Source organism: Lynx canadensis, chromosome B2 (assembly GCF_007474595.2).
Source record: "Lynx canadensis isolate LIC74 chromosome B2, mLynCan4.pri.v2, whole genome shotgun sequence".
NCBI classification, from domain to species: domain Eukaryota; kingdom Metazoa; phylum Chordata; class Mammalia; order Carnivora; family Felidae; genus Lynx; species Lynx canadensis.
This window is the reverse complement of record NC_044307.1, coordinates 113,092,664-113,112,258: the sequence shown is the minus strand read 5'-3', so window position 1 is coordinate 113,112,258 and position 19,595 is coordinate 113,092,664. Positions and strand designations below refer to the sequence as shown.

Here is a 19,595-nt window from a genome sequence, read left to right as displayed (position 1 = left end):
AACGATTGGTCCTCAAAGGAGCAATGACTAAATGAGTATTCTAAATCATTTTATTTTAAATAATTTGACCTTTAAAAAAAGAAAAAACCCACCTATGTTAAGCAAAGGTTTTTAACATAGTGCCCTAACACCTCTGTCAGCTATTAGCCTGATGCTAACTCTAAATTCCAGATTGAAAGGAAAAAAAAAAGTTCCCCAAATGACAGCAAGTCTATTCCAGGCAGTCTTGTAAAAGATCCCTTAGTGTTAGGGGATAATGAAAGTGCGTGCTACCTATGACTGAGCTAACATGGTGCCATGACCTGGCAATTTCTTTTTATTGCTGACATATCCATTCCTGCATAGCACAGAACATCAGCGTTGCCTTCATGTAAATTTAATAGGTTTTCCTTGTCAATGATATAATCAGATACACTGTGAGAAGGAGGGGCTTTCAGGGATGGCTCAGAAGCTTAATTGTTTTTCCATTTATTTTTAAAATGCAAATTACACTAGTAAGTCAAAAAAATCACTCTGTTAAAAATACATTCAGAATTAACAAACGCAAAAAAAAAAAAAGACACATCAGGATTGTAACTCTTGCCTTCTGAATATTAGGTTTATAACAAAAGCTCAGCCTAGAAAAATAGCATTCTTCACCGGATTTTGAGGAGGAATCAGCTGTACAACTCAGATGGTTTTCCAGATATAATCACACTACTGTGCTCACTGCTCCCAAAAGAAGACCTGTCCACGAATTACTCTTTAGTAGTCAACAACTGGTTTTGAAAATTTTGGTGGTGATGATAGTAGTGATTAAGTGGTAGCTTGGCTGCAACTTAAAGCAGGAATATGAGGGCTTGTTCTCTGTGCACTTAAATCTCTATCCATATACATGTCCTATAAGGTGGAATCTCATCACAGCATGAATGTACAGTGAAACCTCATTTTAATTTTCACGTTAATAGTCACATTAGAATAGTTTCTGGCATGTAGAGTATTTAAATTTTAAGAATCAGAGGACAATAAATTGGTAAATATTTTTCTCCTACATTAAACATGCATGTCACTATAAAATCATCATATGAGGTTTCACTGACATGTTTGCAATTATTTATTTTATACATGTATGTATGGACAAACATATACAAGCCACTGAGAAAATTCAAGCACAAGTGCTGGAACCTTTTTTTTTTTTTTTTTTTTTTTTTTTGTTTATGTTCCAATATAACCTTTGTTCCTTTATCGTTTTTGAATGTATATGTGTGTATTTCACAGACATCCATGCAAACACAGTAATGGGGCTGGTTTATGTAGATCTGGATGGGCTAAGGTCCAAAGTAGGTTAACCCAATAACTGAAGAAACTACATAGAAACCAAGAGAGAAAACATTGCTCCATGCCAATTTGTAACTTTTCAAGTCTCAATTTCACTGCACTGAAGGATGTTGTATTAGTTTTAAAAAAATTGATTTTAGCATCTCAGGTGGATCCAAGAAAAAACATGACTCTTCGGAGTTCCTGATAAGCCTGAGCTAATTATGTTTCCCACTAATGAAAACCAAATAATGCTTGAGTATATAGAACAAAATTTCCTAGGAATTCAGAATATTCCATAAACACATTGACCTACTATTAAGTTTCCAAAGGCATCTTGTTGCCAACTACGTTAACAGCACAGTTTTTCTGCCACAATAATACAGGAGGATTAAAATACACTCTAACACACAACAGATCCCCCAAATACCACAAAGAGATCTCAAATATTTCACCAAGGTAACTATTGCTCCCCCCGCCCACCCAAAAAATAATCTCGTACGCTGAAGTTAGGAAAAAAAGTTCACCTACGTAGGGTCTTCCATTTGAATTAGATATAAAAGAGTAAACATAGCTAATACATATTCAGTTGGCCTCTGTTGATAGAAATCCACAGCTGTTTCTGTGTTAGTAAAAGACATTTGTAGATACTTATAAAAGCACCTAGAGTGCAGTAAATAAAATCAGTGAGTTAAGCCATTTCTGTTCTCTGCTTCCAGTAGATTATGAGTTTAGTAGATTAATAAATTTTACTTTGTCCCACCCAACCCCTTCAGAAGACCATATTTAAGAATTATAAAGAACATGATTATTGTTGTTGTTGTTATTGTCACTTGTCTGTTTTTGGCCACCATGGAGGTTCAATGATAAAGCACTTTGCTGACAGCTGGCAGTTTTTGTACACAGACACACTGAGCTGCTGAGCTATGCAGTCCTGTTTCTTGACGTGAAACACACAGACTCAAACTCGTTCGGAATTAATAGCAGTGTGTTAGCCTAAAGGAAGTGACTTGGGGAGGTCTGCACTGAGACTCGGGCGCACAACTTAGGTGGGTTAAGGCAAGTATGTACGGTATAGCCTTTAGGGCAAACAACCTGCCATTTCGGACTTCGGTTACAAGGTCATCATGGCATGTTTTGTTTGTTTTTGCAATTACATTGCCTACGTAGCCGTGGTGCTATCAAGACGTATGGAGTGCAGAAGACAGGGCTGTCAAACTAATGTGCCCTGGATGACTTTGCAGCTCACAGAGGCCGACTGGCTGGGCTGCAGAGTAGTTAGTGACGGCCAGCAGAGGGCACCAACACATCTCCTTATGAACTTTCCAAAGGCCTGGGAGAAAAGCCTACTTTCAGGAAATCCAAGATGGGAGTGTCCTGCATATTTGTTTCAGTTAGAAAGAGGAGGCCAAGAGGAATTAGTATGTGCCTCTGTGCGTGTGTGCGTGTGTGTGTGTGTGTGTGTGTGTGTGTGTCAGTGTATGTAGAGGCTTTATGTTTGTTCTGTTAACATGTATATATATTTAAACTCAGTTGCTTCTTGCTCTTCATAAAATGCAGGAGGCCACTGCAAAACAAGTTCTTTGAAAGGTCCAGGAGCTGACATACTGAGGCCATCTGTATTATTTTGACCTGGTAGAGAGAAAGAGAGAGAAAGAAAAGTTGTTTTTAATCAAGGGGGAGAGCCCAGCATCTTTCTCACCTCTCCAAGCACAAGAACAAGCAAAAATTAAACACAAAAAAGTCCAAGCCCAAATTGTGCTTAAAATGAGACAACTTTCCTCTCCGTTTCTTTTTCCTCTGTAACCTCTTGGGTAAAGTGGCCACTTATGATAATTTAAAATCCATTTCTGGGGACAAATGAAATGAATATGTATTGCTATACAATTAGGCTGCCAAAAAGAATTCAGTGTTTTCAAACGTTGCTAATATACCATGGGATATTCTCACAGTTTATACTGCGGGAGCCCAAACACATCTCTACTGGCGATGGCACATAGGTCAGTGGTAGTCAAAACAGCTACTTTGTTAGAAAATTAACCTGTGGACATGGGAATGTTTTTGTGAGGGAGCTTCATGGCTATTATTTGTTTCAAAGAAGTTTACCAAACCATATGAAACAAATTAATGAAAACCTTTTCTTTTAGGATGGATGATAGATAATCTAAAGAATTACAGAACATTCTCCCAACTTAACTAAAAAAGAGAGGGCTGTCTATTCAATGACTGTAGGAACTGAAACGTGGCTGTGAATGGAAGTCAGTCAGGGCAGTGTTTTCAAAGCTCTTAGCCACGGATTTGCTGGGCATAATGGAAATCCCACAGCTAAAACTGCACATTACTTTTTTAAGCATTTGCGTTCCTTCTAAGGAACAGCTTTTATTTCCAGTTGCTATATAATATAGTGAAAGTGCTTGAACCGGACCATGATGTTGAATTACTCTTACTTTATGAGACTTATTATGGCAGGTTGACAGGAAAAGCTACTCCCTAAAGGACAAAGACATAGGAGATGTTCGGGTCCCTTCCTCTCAGCAGGGGTGAAATTTATGCATGAGTCACTTTTGGTTTTTCACAGGGTTTGAATAGGCGATGGCTGTCAGATGAGTGGTTCTGAAGGCTACCATGTTGAAGGCTACTGCATAATGTAAAATCAGAAGAGGATAGTTGGTTGCAGAGAAAGGAAGGGGTGCAGGCATGTTTGGAGGTATGGCAGCCAAGTTAGTGTGAGAAGTACAACTAAGTACATTAAAAATCAGAAAATATAATGAATGCCAGAGCAAACTCAAAGGCTAAGAGTTTGGAAAGAACACTGAACTAAGGGGTTAGGAAAACTGGTTGATAATTGGGGGTGGCACAACTAACAGGTTGTGTGACCTTTGTTTTCCTTTCTCTTCCTCCAGTTTCCTCATCTGTAAAATAAAATCTCAGTGTTGTAGAACTTGAAGTCCGGTAAGGGGATGTTTTGTAGAAGGGGCAGTGGTAGTATTTTGACTAGTCATTTGTTATATGCAATTAATTCTAACTTCCTAAATCTGAATGTCATGGAACATTCAACTTTTTTCATGAGCAGTGAGACTTGAAACTTCTTACATAATTTTAGTGTTCCCAGGCAGTAAGGAAGAAAATAGTATTTTTATTACTTTTTGTTTGTCATTTAAAGTCTTCTATTTAATAAAATCATGGTAAGTTTGGTCCTCAGGAATTTAATGATGGATATTAAATATGCAGGGTCCCCTTTTTGAAGACATTAGAATTATGGATGCCTGATTTGAAACAATATACTTGATCATGTATAATTAGCATTCTCTAAGATAGCTAATCCTATATATGTGGTTACATGTAACTTATTATAGCTTGATCATATTTATTGATCATTCATATTCATAAACACAATGAAGTGTTACATGATGAAGAAATGCTATGTGATATTGTCAGAAATAAGCAATTACAAGCTTTCTAGATATTCTGGTCTACTCTTGAGCACATATTGTTGCATGTTATTTGGGTGGATATTATATATGATCTATTGTTTCCAGAGGAAATCCCTTCATATACTATGAAATATAGTATATTATATATTATATTGTATAGTATATTGATTTCTGATTCGATAAAGTCTTTTCATGAGTAATATTGGTTCACATAAGCATTGTTCCCAGTACTACTAAGTTATGTTTCTTAAGCATTTACCATGTGGCATGTTTTACGTCTTATATACTTATAAATTCAAAATAATTATATGAAGTACATATGCTATCATCTCTCTTTTGCAGGTAAGGAGACTTAGATTTGATGAGAATAATTAAAGTTATTCAAATCAAGTTGTATGTCCAAGGTCATAAAGAATTTCATCTCTAGTACTCTGCCTTCTAGGTCCTCTTAACCACTGTCCTGTATTGCTTTGCCTTTATGTTTTAATAGAACACTTTATATAAAGCTATGATACAATATAGGGAAGAGTGGTAAGGAACTTAAAGAGTTTGTAATTTTACTTTTTGTGTGAGCTATCAAGTCTTCCTGGGAGGACAGGAAATTTTGGTCTAAACAGAAAACAAGTATAGTGCTAGGCAAAAGAAAAAAAAAAGAGAAGTATCAGAGGAAAAAGAGATTTAAAACTCTTCCATAAAATATATATTTTAAGATATAATTTGAAGGATAGTGGCATTTCATCTTGGAAAAAAATATGTTTGGTGTCAAGAGAACAGCATGGGCAACTAGAGAAACACATGTCATATTGGTGGAAAGCAAGAGTTCTAGTTTCACCGGCAAAAAATGGGTAAGATGGCAGACTACTAATGCCCTCAATAGATTATAAGATTCATCAGGACAGGAGCCAGATCTTATTCATTATTACACTTTCCCAGTATCTCCTAGCATCAGCTGCATATGGTTGGGAGTCAAAAGTTGTTAAGGGTTGAAGAGAAGAGAGAATATTTCAGCAAGATATTGGGGCCAGGTCAGAGGATACTTGTAAGCTACGGTAAGCAATGTGGACTTTGTTTAGTAGGTAATAGGGATTAACTGATAGTTTGGGGACAAGGAGGGGAAAGAGTCAAAGTGGTACTTTGGGAAGAGTAATTTGGCAGCCACATGGAAGACGGGACAGAGGTACTAAAATTAGAAAGAGACAGGAAAACATAAGGTAATGAACCCTGATTTAAGGCAGTGGTTATGGGGATACAAAAGAGATTGTGTGATGCACTGTTTGCAGAGGGAAGGCTTTGAATGCATATAGTATTGGTGGATTTCTGAACAGATCAGGTCTTTTTTATGGGTGGTATTGCCAAATACTTCCAAAGAAAAGCGCAGGCATGATGCATAGATCGTTCCCCTTTTAAAGAGAAGCTTACAAGGAGGTGTATAAAGATTACTTTAATCTCTTGGAAGAGAAATACTCCAAATCCATTTATCATCCTAGACATTAACAATACTAAAAGGCAAAATGATTCAATGGTGGAGGACAATGACGACAAACACATATCTTCAAAGAGAGAAGCTCACATTTCAAAATGAATTGGAATCTTACTTTCTATTTTGATCTTCGCTTGCAATTCAGCATATCACTTGATGCTGATATATAGAATTTGTTATCAGTTGTTATCCAAGGGAATTTGCCTAAACACAGATATAAAAATCAGGCTCTGATTGTATGTCTGCTCTCTTGAGTGCTAGAGTTAAGGGTCTGATAAATTTCAGTGTTACTCTTCTGGCGTAATTTTCACTTCACATCAGAAAAAGAATAAAGAATATTATTGCTCAGTTTTTTTTAACACTATATATAACTATAGGGTTATACTATATATAACTATATATAGCCTATCATTTATCATCCAAATGAGAATACTTTTGAGAGTAAGAAGAGGTACTGGTAATAACTATACCAGGACAACCTATGTAAACTGAGACTCTCCTGGGAAAACCAGAACACATAGTTTACATATAGTTGCATATAACTACCCATAATGTTATATCATTTTCAAAATATATAACTTTTGGGTCATTCAAAGAAGTATTAAAGTATTCAAAGAAATATTAATAAAGGCTTTTTAGCTATGTAGTTGATACTTTATATAAGACTAAAAGTAACTTTAGAAATGGCATTTCTGATAAGTTAAATTTAAAAATGAATTATGAAGAAAATGTTATTAGAATTATCCCAGCCAAAACAACATTAATAGAAGAGAAAATACTGGAAGTATGTAGTTGAAGGAAAGCTGCATGCCATCTATTTTGCACCATGACAGTGCTTACTTAATCGTCTTTTAGTATCATAGAATACCTCCAAAATAAAGTACTTACATGTACATAGGCTGTAGTTGTAAATGAGATGTCTTCTGAGGCCCTTGATAGCCATAAGAATCAAAGCCACCTATGAAATCAACTGAAAAGGGACAATTGCTTTCATTAGTTAACTTTTCAAAAGAGTTTAGCATTCATGATCAAGATCTCACACAGATTACTAATATAAACCGCTTAATAATCTATTAAAACCTAAGTGACTAATTGTGGAGGAAAACAGATAGTTCCTTCAGGGTAGTGATATTTCCCCCCTCAACTGTGAGATTCAATTATTGCTTTACAAGAATCTATTCACTTGGGAGAAGAAATTATGTACTCTTCTCAAGCAACCAAGACCTAATTGGAATAATAAAATTCTCTTGCAGAGTAAAGATGCTGTATGTCTTTTTTGGTTAGTGTGGAGATTTTCTGCAACACATTACAAATGTAAAGAATAATGATCGCTTAAGTGCATGTACCTATCAGCAATTGCAGCACTAGTAATGATATTATATACTATGATTGTCAAGTACAAGGTGCTATGATGGAGCTTGTGTAAATTAATTCAACATGGTTGTGCCTGCCATTATGTGTTTTATAATCTGAAATAGGCAATCAGAAATAAAGATGTAGAGCAAAGTTTAACCAAACATTCAAATGCAATACATACTTCGATATTTAAAATATAATAACATATAACAAAATTACCCAAAATGGCTGTAATAATATCTCCTATTTCATATCTGCTTACACTGTGGCCTTGACACTCCTCCCTTCTGGTGGTTTTGGTCTGTGTCCTTTCCACTTGAACCTGGGTAGAACTTAGTGGCTACTTTAATGAATATGGTAGAAATGAAACTATGTGGCTTTCAAGGCCAGATCATAGAGATGTCATACATTTCCCTATTGTCTTTTGAGATGCTTAGAACACAGCCACCGTGCCCAAACAAGTCCACGTGAAAAGATCAATGAAGAAGCCAATGGTATGTGTATTTTGACTGATAGGCTAGCTGAGGTTCCCGCTGATAGCCTGGACACGTGAGAGAAAATGCCTCCAAATGATTCCAGCTTCAAGCTGCTTAGTCAACCCAGTCATAGAGTCTTCCCAGCTGAGGCCCCTGAGATCAAAGAAAAGCCATTCTCATGGTGCCCTGTCTGAATTCTTGCCCACAGATCTATAAAACAGTAAATACTAAGAATACTGGGAAAAAGTTTTGTGTTTATTTTTTTCTTTTCTGCTCCTGGACTTAAAGGCTGTGTGGTAGGGATAAAAGAGGCAAACCGATGAAAAGCTGGCAAGACAGATGATAGGAGAGAGAAAGGGATATAGAGACTGAAACAGGATGCCTGTGGATATCTTTACTTGTTCTAGAGTCATATTCTATTGGTTTAGCTTTGACTAGATTTTGTTCTCTTTCTCCCCCCCTCAACTGTGAGATTCAGGTGCTACAGGTAGAAATTGGAGGAAAGTATGAAGTAACATAAAGTCCATGATGTCTGTTTATATAATGGGGAAATATTTTTTAATAGATTTTATTTTTTAGAGTTGTTTTAAGTTTATAGCAAAATTAAGCAGAAAGTACAAAGAGTTCCTATATAGCCCCTCCAACAAACTCTGCCACTAGTAACATCCCTCACCAGAGTGTACATGATTACAACTGATGAATTTACACTGACACATCATTATCACCCAAAGTCCAGAGTTTACATTAGGGTTCACATTTGGTGTTTTAAACTACGTTTTTTGATGAATGTATAATGACCTGCCTCCACAGTGTTAGTCTCATACAGAATCATTTTGCTGCCCTAAAAATCCTCTGTGCTCTGCCTTTATCCATCCCTTCCCCAATCTCTAGCAACCACTGATCTTTGTACTGTTTCCATAGGCTTGCCTTTTCTAGAATGTCACAGAGTGGGATTGATACAGTACTGGAACCTTTCCCGATTGTCTTATTTCACTTAGTAATGTGTCTGTAAGGTAGTTTCATGTTTTTCATGGTTTAATGTCTCATTTCTTTTTATCTTGAGAACACATTTTTCTAGGATGAATTTCTCTTCTTATCAAAAGTGGAATAGTATAAGAACAAAGGCCATGGTGTTAAAAGGATCAAGGTTCAAATACTGCTTTGACCACTTGCCAGCTGTGTAACCACAGACATATCATTTAACATTTCTTAAAACAGGAATTAAAATACTTATTTCATACAATTAGTATGAGGATAAAATAAAATAAGGAATGTAGAGCCCTGGGTGAGACATATGGTGTGGAGGAAGAAAATTAAAAGCCCCTGAAAAAATTCAGGATTTTCTTTATAAATCTTTTAAGCCATGCAGTGTAGGAGAAAGAGAAACAGAAAATGTTTAATTTGGGATAACGATGGAACCATACCAGAAGATGAATTAAGAGAAGGAACCTCCTTTGTTTCCTGAATTGCCTGTATGCATACATTAGCTAATATAAAGGGTACCAGAAAAGCTATACAATAATTGAATGTCAACTATATTTAAGGTTTGTATTTTGAGAAATTATTGTCTATGATTGGAAATTAATTTCAGATAGTGCCTAAATTCCCTTTTATTTGGGTTTTCTCTTGTCAACATTGAAACTTGATTAAGGACTAGTTTACTGAGAGGTATTCACAGTGTTAGAATTTCCTGGTTAGTGTCTCTTCCACTGAAATTGAGATCCGAGTTAAACTCAGGTTTATTGTTATTATTATTGGTATTTTGAAATATTTCTCAGGCTTGTTTCCAGGGGTTTGAGATGGATAGCAGAAAAGGTCAGATGGTAGTTACAAACCAAAGATTGTAGTCACTCTACAATCAAAGGATAACTAAAAGAAACCAAGATGAATCTTCAAGTCCAATGGATAGAATCAGGACCAAAAATGGAAAACAAAGCTTGAGTTGGGAGCAATGTAGACCTTCCTAAGACATGAGAAAAGGCCAGAAGGGAAATGAGGTGTGTCCTTAGTATGTGTTGTGAACAGTGTTTGACTTGTCTAGGGCTTGCTTTCATTAGCCATCTGGTGTAGGGGTTGGTAGTGCTGGCTTACAACTCCCCATGTGGGGAGGATCACATAAAAACTGTGATGGAAGGATTGTCATTTTTCTGATCATTCAGATCGTCTGGAGCCATAAAAAAGGATCCAACAGCAGGTGATTCAGAACCAAGATGAAAAAGAAGAGGATCTAAATGTAGCCACGATGGATTTTTACCATTTCACTTATGAGGGAGGTATTCAAATTTAAGCAACAATCAAAGGGCATATTTTATAAACATGCTTTAGTTCACAGCCAAGGAAATTATGTAAGGCCAATTTCCACACGCATTCATTCCCAGTAATTGTTTGGATGTCTTCCTAAAGACTTGAGGGAGAGGAATAGAAATAAGCTGGATCCAACCAACCACTATAGTTAATATTACGGTGGTCAGTGTAGGTAGATGTGATTCCTTGCTCTTCTTTTCCAGATGATGCTTCAACCACATATGGAACTCCTTGTGGTGTCACATGGGTGAAAAAAAGAAGTAGAAGAAACTATTTTTTTCTTTTTCAAAAAAATGAGTCACTGGGGTTAACTTACATTTTTAGAATACTGTTAATACCGCTTTGGTCTATTTTCCTTTTCTTTTACATAATCACATTTATCAAGTCTATAAAGTGGCTGCTACATGCTGTGAAACTTTTCTGAGCAGTAAGGGTCATGAAACATCTGACAGGTCCTTTTCCAAGTAATTGTGATGGCATCTAGATGTTTGGTTCATAGCTTATCTCTGCATTATTTAGAAAAGTGTACCTGTTATTCCTCTGGAATCTCCTTAATTCCTGAAAATAAAAATAAAGTTCTGGGGTGCTGGGTGGCTCAGGCGGTTAAGCGTCCAACTCCTGATTTTGGCTCAGGTCAAGATCTCATGGTTGGTGAGTTTGAACCCCACACCAGACTTTGTGTTGACAGCAGGCACAGCCTGTTTGGAATTCTCTCTCACCTCTCTCTCTCTCTCTCTCTCTGCCCCCTCCCATCCCTCCACCATGCTCATTTGTGTGCCTTCTCTCTCTCTTTCAAAATAAACAAATAAACAAAAAAATAAATAAAGTTTCAAACAATTGCACAATACTTAATAGTTTCTAAAGCCCTTTCAGGTGATATTAATTATCTCTGCAAAATTACTGTGAGGTGGGTGGGAATAATTATCTTCACTGTACAGATAAATACAGTTTTACTTGACTGTTTGGGGGACACACAACAGCTGAGGACAGGGCTGGAAGTGAGGTGTTCTATTTCCTTCCTAAGTATATTGAAAAGTGATTTCTGCTTTTCACTCATGCCATTCCAGTAAATTCCTGGAAGGTTATCAAAGGTTTTGCATCAGATTTTGGATTAAATCTAAAATCTTTAGGCTTTTGTTTTCTTTTTATAGTATTCATTTAACAAGAGTTTTTGAGTGCTTGCTTTGAGTCTTCCATTGGTTGTAGATGCTTCATTTTGTTGTTTATTCTCTAGCGTCTCTCCTCTGCTCTTGCTAGAAGATGTACTCTTATAATAATCAATAATCAAATAATAATCAAAGCAATCAAAGCAAAACCCACCTATGATGGATTTTCCAGTAATAGTTACTAATGAGATGTCTTGGTTTTTCTGTAACATATCTTTAAGAAGAGATAAGGTGAGCATCCTTCAAAGTTTAGTTCATTTCTCCTGAACTATAAAACCATATAAACATTTATTTATTTTTTTTTAATTTTTTTTAATGATTATTTATTTTTGAGACAGAGAGAGACAGAGCATGAACAGGGGAGGGGCAGAGAGAGAGGGAGACACAGAATCTGAAACAGGTTCCAGGCTCTGAGCTGTCAGCACAGAGCCTGATGCGGGGCTCGAACTCACGGACCGCGAGATCATGACCTGAGCTCAAGTCGAATGCTTAACCGACCAAGCCACCCAGGTTCCCCAAAACCATATAAACATTTAAATGATCCTTTCTTCTGAAAACTATTTATAGTCTCAGCCTCCTCTTGTATAACTCTGATTATGGTGTTTTTCAAAGGAAAGAGGCATGTTGTCTTTTTAGCCACTTGGCATTTTGTCTGTTATTTCAACACTTACCAGAAAATATGAAAAACGGAAATTACTGAAGGGCTGAAATAGAATTCGGAGAATGAGAAAAAAAAGATGACAATGAGTTCAAGATAATGGAGAAAGAGGTAGAGAATATGTGACCTGCCAAGTTTTTGCACATGGGGGAAGGAGAGGAAGAGGCAAGAGTCAAAGTCAACTCAGAAATTTGTTGACTAGGAGAATGCTGTTGCCTATAACAGAAAAGAATGTCAGGAAGGAGTTGGTGCTTGGCTTCATTTGGAAATACAGCATGTAAGGTACAAGTGTCAGGGACCAGGAAATCCATGCAAAAAGAGAAATGTAACTCGAGCTGGTGCAAGGCAAGTTGGAGATTTGCTGGGATTTCAGAGATTAGCTTCCCCTCACTCAACTTTATTGTGTTTCTTCTCCACCTGACATATTGTAATCTACTTGTTTCTTTGTTGAGTCCCTTGCTTTAATGTAAGATGCATGAAATTTACTGTTTACTACTGTTCACTACAGTAACCCAGAACCCAGAACAGTGTCTTGGTGCATGGAAGACTGTCCTTATGGGATGATCTCTATAGACCTGCGAGGCTGTAAGGAAAAATAAGACAATCATTGGAGCATGGAAGATGTTGGTAAAATTCTTAAGTGAAATTCAACTCTTTTTACTCTTTCTTCCTTAAGGCCTTCAATTATAATAAAGAGAAGACCTTTTATAGAAGATCTATAATACTTGGTCCTATGAGATAAAAGAAACTTTTTTGAATACCAATGGGAAGAAGCCACCACTGTAGTCCCTTTGGCCTAGAGGAGTAGAGGCAAAGAGGCTAAGACATACCTTAGCATCAAAGTGACTGGTGAGAGAGTCATTCATCGATGAAGGCTATCAAAGGTTGCAAATGTTGATTACTGGTAGGAAAACATTATTCTCTTTCTGAGAATAACAAAGGTAGACAGTGGGGCAGAAGGTGACAAAATAAAATAAAAATTGTGCTTGCTTAATCACTGCCTCATCGGAGGGATTTGCTTTTGGTCTTCTGAAGATAGCTCTGGAAAGTTATCATTTTTTTTGCAATTGTTACATTTTCTCTTTGCCTTATTTTTTCCTATCTGAAAAATGGGTATATTTATTCTACTGACCTATGGAGACATGGCGAGGCCCATTATTTTAAATTAGTAAAGAGCCATATCAGTTTAATAGCTACGATTTAATAACATTAATAATAGCGGAATTTAGAAATTACCAAGTAAGTGAGAAATGCTTTTTGAATAAATATTCTTTGCTAAAATATATTCCCCAGTGTGAACTTCCCATTTATTTAAACCTCTTAATCAGCAACACTGAGTTCAGTAAACCTAAAATTGCCTTTTTAAAAATACATGTTGGCAGTGAGGTATTGTAATATAAAATTGTACCTTGGTCGTTAATGACAAAGCCCCTAGTCAACATACTCCCTTTTGGAGACAGAGCTGGAAAAGACCATGAGGAGAAATTTTAAAAGGCAGATCATAGAAAGCTCAGCCTGAATATTTAGAAGAACTCATTGAAAGACATTAAAGAATTTGTGTGGGCTATGAAAATAGAGTGTATATCCATTTTCTCTGCAGGTGAGAATTTAAAGGGTACTTGTCTCCAGTTGCACAAAGGAAATTTAGAGCATAACCAGTCATAGGCCAAATCCAAAAGAACCACCTCCCACCCACACAGACTTCCTTGGGGGCAGCAATTCAGCTTACTGTGTGAGCTTAAGGTGTTTGGTCTGGGATAAAATCCCTGAGTGGACTCTGAGCTACTGTTTTTATTTCCTGATGAGGGAAACACAACCCTTTGTAGGGTTACCTCACCTTGTTGTTGCCTTAAAGGTCACTGAAGTAACCGTTACAGCCCAGAGAGCTTCCGACAGACAAAGCACACACTGAATGCAATGAGACTTATTAGCTAAATCACTGCAGATGTGGCATTTCCTAACCTTGTCCAGCAAATGTATTTTCTTACGGTCCTATTTTCACGTTTCTCTTTTAGTTGCATTAGAACCAGATCCTCCATATTTTATACTTGGTGACACATTTACATATGCTAAAGAATGAACATGAAAAGCAATCACCACAATGTGGTCATAGCAGAAGAAATATTTCTTTAGTTAGAAATAGTTTGAGTAACCACTTGAAGCTTTTGGTTTTAAACACTTAATAAAAAAATAAAATATGAGTCCCACTTGACAAATTATTCTGTCTTTTAGCTCTTGCCTACATCTGCAGTGAAGGCAGAACCGTAGGGGGGATTTGAAGAAACACATGCTGGTTTTCTGCTGATGCCAGGATCTTGCTATCAGACAGTCTCCTAATATTGTACATCACAAGGAAGTAGGAAAGTAGTGTAAAGATGGAGGGCTCAGAAGACCTACCAGCATCATGCCCACAAGCAGGTCACAATTGCTCTGAGCCTTATTTTCTTCCCCCCTAACTTGGAAATAATGAAGCGATTCCAACTTCATAGGGTTATTGAGAGAGTCAAGTCTCAAATGCAGCACTTGGCATATGTATACTAAAGATACACCACGGATAGATTTGGGATCTCATCTCTTTTTGGAAGGGATTTATACAAAGAGAACAATTTGAATTATGCTTTAAATGCATATTTGGGTTCTTCGTGGAGGGGATGAGCACTCTGTATTAGAATTTACAAGAGTATTGTGTGGGATGACACAGGTACTGAGTCATCAGCAGAAGCTGAGGACAGCTGAGGACAGTCTATGGAAACCCTTCAGCCGTGCATTCCTTTGGTGGTCTGACAAACAACAGGAAAAGCCTGTATGACTAGTATAGAAAAAAAAGGGGGGGGGATATTTTTTACTTAAAAAAACTACATAGAACTGCATTTTCATATTTCAAATATTTTTTGGAAGTCACCTCATATATTCTGTAAAAGGACAGAGAGAGGCTGGGACCAGTCTTGTTTGTGGTCTCTGAGGCTTCAGCCTATATGCAGGCAAAAGGGACTGTTCAATGGAGTGTGCCACAATGAAGACACTGACAGCTTCTCCTTCTGGATTGGGCAGAGGGCATGAGCTCAATGGTTGGTGGAAAGATTACTCTAGAGAGGAGAAGCTTTGACTGTGTGTGCCTCAGATTTGAGCAGGGTTGCAAGGAGACAAAAGGATACTTGCCAGTGTAGAAAATTTTTCAGGTTCTAGGAGAAAAATGGACAGGTTTCATGTTTGATAACTTTAATTTTCATGGTTTGAGTACTAGGCTTAGGTTCAGAACCCACGCCTGGGTTTGGAGCAGATCCCGAGGGAAGTCAGTGGTAAGGAGTGAGGGTGTCGTTGAGCAGGAGAGAGCATCCAGCCATGGTTAGGGACCTTCTCCAGCCATGGGCAGTGACCCAGGATTAGAAGTGGAGAAAGTGAACCTGAGCCTCATCACGCGTGGTTGTTGAAAATCCAAGTGTGATGCAAATACAGGCCAGGTGAGAGATAGGGGGCCTGTGGGGGCATCACTGCCACGAGTAATCCTGCACGGAGATGAGAAGTAGAAAGATCCGAAGAATGAGAAAAACAAATGTTCCCATAGAGGGAAGTTCCTAACTGAAGATGAAGATAAGTTTTTCTGGGAGGGAGGCAGGGGAACAGGTAGGGGGAAAAAAACCCAGGAGTTTATAGTCAGGCCGAGAACTTTAAATTTGTGATTTTGGAGAAATTTCCTTTCTCCACAGTGAAGGTGATCCAAATTAGCCTCTTTGATGAAGGAAATTAAGGGGTAGATGAAGTGAGTGGTAATGAGGGTGGCAAGTGCTGAGAAGGTCAAGAAATTGTAAAGCTAGAGTCAGACAATTATGTATCCAGGCATCTTTAATAATTTCAATAGATGTGGAGGAGCATACAGAATGGGATGAGATCACTAAGCAAACTTCACCTTCAAGGTGCCTGGGCTCACTTTGTGCCATGCCATTTGGATGAATCAGATTTACCTGTCTTTGTTTCTTTCTTCCCTGTTAGCATGCTTTCAATGAGATATGACATGCCTTTCAGTTGAAATTGGAGAGAGCAGTTATTATGAGCCATAGGTGAGCTAGTTAGACATGATTGGGCATGTCTTCTCAGGTGACATCCAGCATATACTTAGAATGCAGAGTCCATTTAAATGCAGTGCTTTTAATTAGGGTGTGGGCACATTTATGTTTTTGTGCATATTTAAGAAAATTTAAAAAAGTCCACATGCATTCCTTGCCTTATAATCCTCGCTAACATAATCTTTGCATCATTTTGCATCCTCCAGAAAGGAAAATCATCAAACTCTTGAGTCTAAATTAATCATCTGTTTAGAATGATAGTAGCAGTTTCAGTAAAGAGAATGTTCAGTGGTTATTCTAACATTTTTATTGATATTTGCGAAAGCTGAAACTAGATTTGGTATATTGAGCTCCTTAAAAACACTTAAGATTATTCCTGTGTGAATTACAGTGTACATTTGGTCGATATGGACTGGAAAAGTAGTTCTGTTTCACCAAGGCACACCTGTTTTTATTAAATTCTACATATCCCTCTGATATATCCTTTCGATTTCTGCTGCAATGTCATTTCCTCAAGGAATAATTTTCTAGTCTTCTCACCTGGACGATGCACCCCTGGGGGGGCATTCCACTACCACACCTCTCCCACCCTTGCCTGAATTCTCATGACAAGTGACTGTAGTTCTTCATGGGAACTGCGTCCTGGGCTCTATGCGCCATGAAGGCAAAGGCTGTATCTGCTTGGTTCCCTGTCTCATCCCTAGTGATGGACACACGAACCCATCATAGAGTGGTTACTCCATAAATACGTGTTGAAAGGATCTATCTTGATTATTGCAGTGAAGTGGTGTGGAAAGTATATTTAAATCTGGAGATTTACGTTCTATTCCCAGTTCTGCCTCTAAATGACTATTTCACTTTAGAGCGAGTCAATTCAAGTGTCTCTTTCCTCAACTGTCAAAAGAGGGGATTAAAGTAGGTGATTGTTAATATTGCTCATAGCTCTAGGATTCTGCACACTTCCATATTTCTGGGATTGGTTTACATATCAATGGTAGCAATAAAATATTTAAAATGAGCAAGTCTGCACAGGCATAGTGAATGGGAAAAATTAGCGCAAAGGAGTTATTTCTCTCCGACTGTTACTACCATATTATGCATTGATTTTGCTAGGCAAGTTTCCAGGAAGATGAGCTGTTGAGTAGTATATGTATATACTCTAGAGTATATGTAGTATATGTATTTTATAGTTACCTATTTACACACACACAGCATTTGGAACCTGAGTCATGGCGATTCTCAACTGGAAAACAGGGGGATAGAAAAAAATGTGGGACCTGGAAGAGGGGAATAGGATCGGCAGGTTTGGGCCCAAAAGAAACACTGTCCCCTCATTCAATTCACTTCAGTCAGGAAAGTGTATGGATGTTACTATGTGCTTCCCTTTGCTTTTCTGCTCTTGGGAATTCCTTAACATCAACTTCATTAGTTACAAAGGCAGCAATCCATATCCAATTTTCTTTTTGTGTCAGGATTGTTCATGTATAAACTAGGCTCCTTTGTTGGAAACATTTGCAATTAATCCCATAAACAAACAAACAAAAAATGCAAATCTTGCACTGCCTGCCCCAGCCAACTCCACTGACTCTGAGCCTGACCACCATCTATTATACACAAAAATGAATTGAAATTCCCACTTTGGGCCTAACCTAATTTTCAAGTGATAATAGGCATGGATTCCCAGAAGCTCTCTATGCCTCTTGATAGCAACTTCCTAATTTCCTTTCCTGGTAAATGTTTTAAATAAGATTTTAGCACCAAAGGAAATTAACCTTTAAATTAATTGTAATTATAAAATGCCATCACTGATTTTTGTCTTCAATCTAATTACTTTCTATTATTTAAACAAACCTCACCTCCTGTGAGCTTTAAGTTTGTTTCTCCTTCACTCCCTGTCACACAATGCCAACCAATCCTAGCAGAGGTCTCCCTGAGTCTCTGCAGCTAGAGCAGCCTCATTTAAATGTCACGCAGGATTGAGAGTTCGCCCTCTGTTCCCTTATTGACAAGGCGCTCTTTCAGACGCTATGCTATGCATAAGGCTGCTCTGCTCAGATGTTTTCGTTCTGCATACCTGGTGGCCATCCTCAGAGGTGCGGAGTTTTTTATCCTCCTGCTGTTAAGAAGGAGATAGCTAAGCCCAGCCTTCTGTCTCTATTAGAAGCCACTTCCAAAACTAAAACACAACTGGACATCCTGAAGTGGGCACCTGCCAGCATCATTTATCAAAAGACGAACTTTGAATGTGGAGCCTACTTTCCCAGCACGCCTCAGCTTTGGAGGGCTCTTAGAGCTTAGTTTCCTATGCGGGCTCTTTGTCTTGTTCTCATTTGTTCTTTCGAGATGGGATTGTGGGATCCCAGGAACTTTATTTTGTGAGCATGTCTATCTACACCGTGGTGCTAAAAGCATGCTTTTTTCCTGCCACTTAGCTGCCTTCTTTGTCATGTCATTATCAATGCGAGTACAGAGAGATGGTGAGGAAGAAGTATGGAATACCCATTACAGGTGGCCTGTGTACTGCAGAATTGGAAGATGAAGCAGAATAATCAAAATGGAAGATTTTTCTTTTAATCATTTCTGTAAATGTCACCACTTTCCCTTCCACTTACACTCCCTGGCTTTCTTTTCTATTGAGGCTGATTAAAACAACCTGAAGAGTATGAGAAAGCTTCAGTTCTCCCAGCCAGAAATATTTTCTGCATAAAATACATCCTTTACTACACCCCAGTAAGTTGTCATCCTTTTTGCTGGACTGAATATTGTCACCTTAACACTGTTCTTTAGAAACAAGGTCCTGATTGTTCTGAATCAACAGAGGGTAGGGGATCAATAAATTTCCTTCCCCCCATATTTTTGACTTGGGAACATGAAATGTATTTAAAGATGATTATAGTGTGTGTAGGTGTGTATGAGAGTGTGTGGATGTGAGTGTGTGTATGTATGTGTGTGCATGAGTGGAAAGCAGTATAGTACAATGGGAGAGACATTGTGAAAAAAATAGAAAATAAGAAGTGACTGTTGAGGAATCAGATTCAACTTTCACCTGAATATCCAATTTTAAAAATAATTTAAAAATTTAAAAATAAAGCTCATATATTTTCCCTTCAATGACCACGAGAGGGAGTAATTTAATAGTAGTCTGAAAAAGAGACCACTACTAACTAATGAGCAAGACAATGTAAAAACTGTATTTCACTGTTAGGGAATGCTGTTGCCTCTGATAGAAACTTGCATGTGATTGACAGGAGGCATATGTCTATGCAGGCATTCGTTTCAGGTGCTGATCATTTATTCAATCTTTTATTTTTATATATGGCAGCATGTCTCCGCCCCACTCTTTTCTGCCATTTGCTTAGAA

The 19,595-nt window shown here is 37.7% G+C and overlaps 1 protein-coding gene across 3 annotated transcripts in view; it reads right to left on the bottom strand.

Annotated features, from left to right (window-relative positions):
- Positions 1-803: 803 nt before the first annotated feature.
- NKAIN2 (sodium/potassium transporting ATPase interacting 2) overlaps positions 804-19,595 on the bottom strand; it is a 993,755-nt gene continuing 974,963 nt past the window's right edge. For 2 of the 3 annotated variants that reach the window (XM_030316260.1, XM_030316259.1), the window contains 3 exons: positions 7,099-7,180; positions 6,326-6,414; positions 804-2,928 (listed from right to left, as the gene is read on the bottom strand). In XM_030316260.1, the coding sequence (XP_030172120.1) occupies positions 6,390-6,414; positions 7,099-7,180 (107 nt within the window). In that variant the 3' untranslated portion in view covers positions 804-2,928; positions 6,326-6,389. The remainder of the gene's footprint in view (positions 2,929-6,325; positions 6,415-7,098; positions 7,181-19,595) is intronic. The other variant, XM_030316261.1, reaches the window with a different exon arrangement.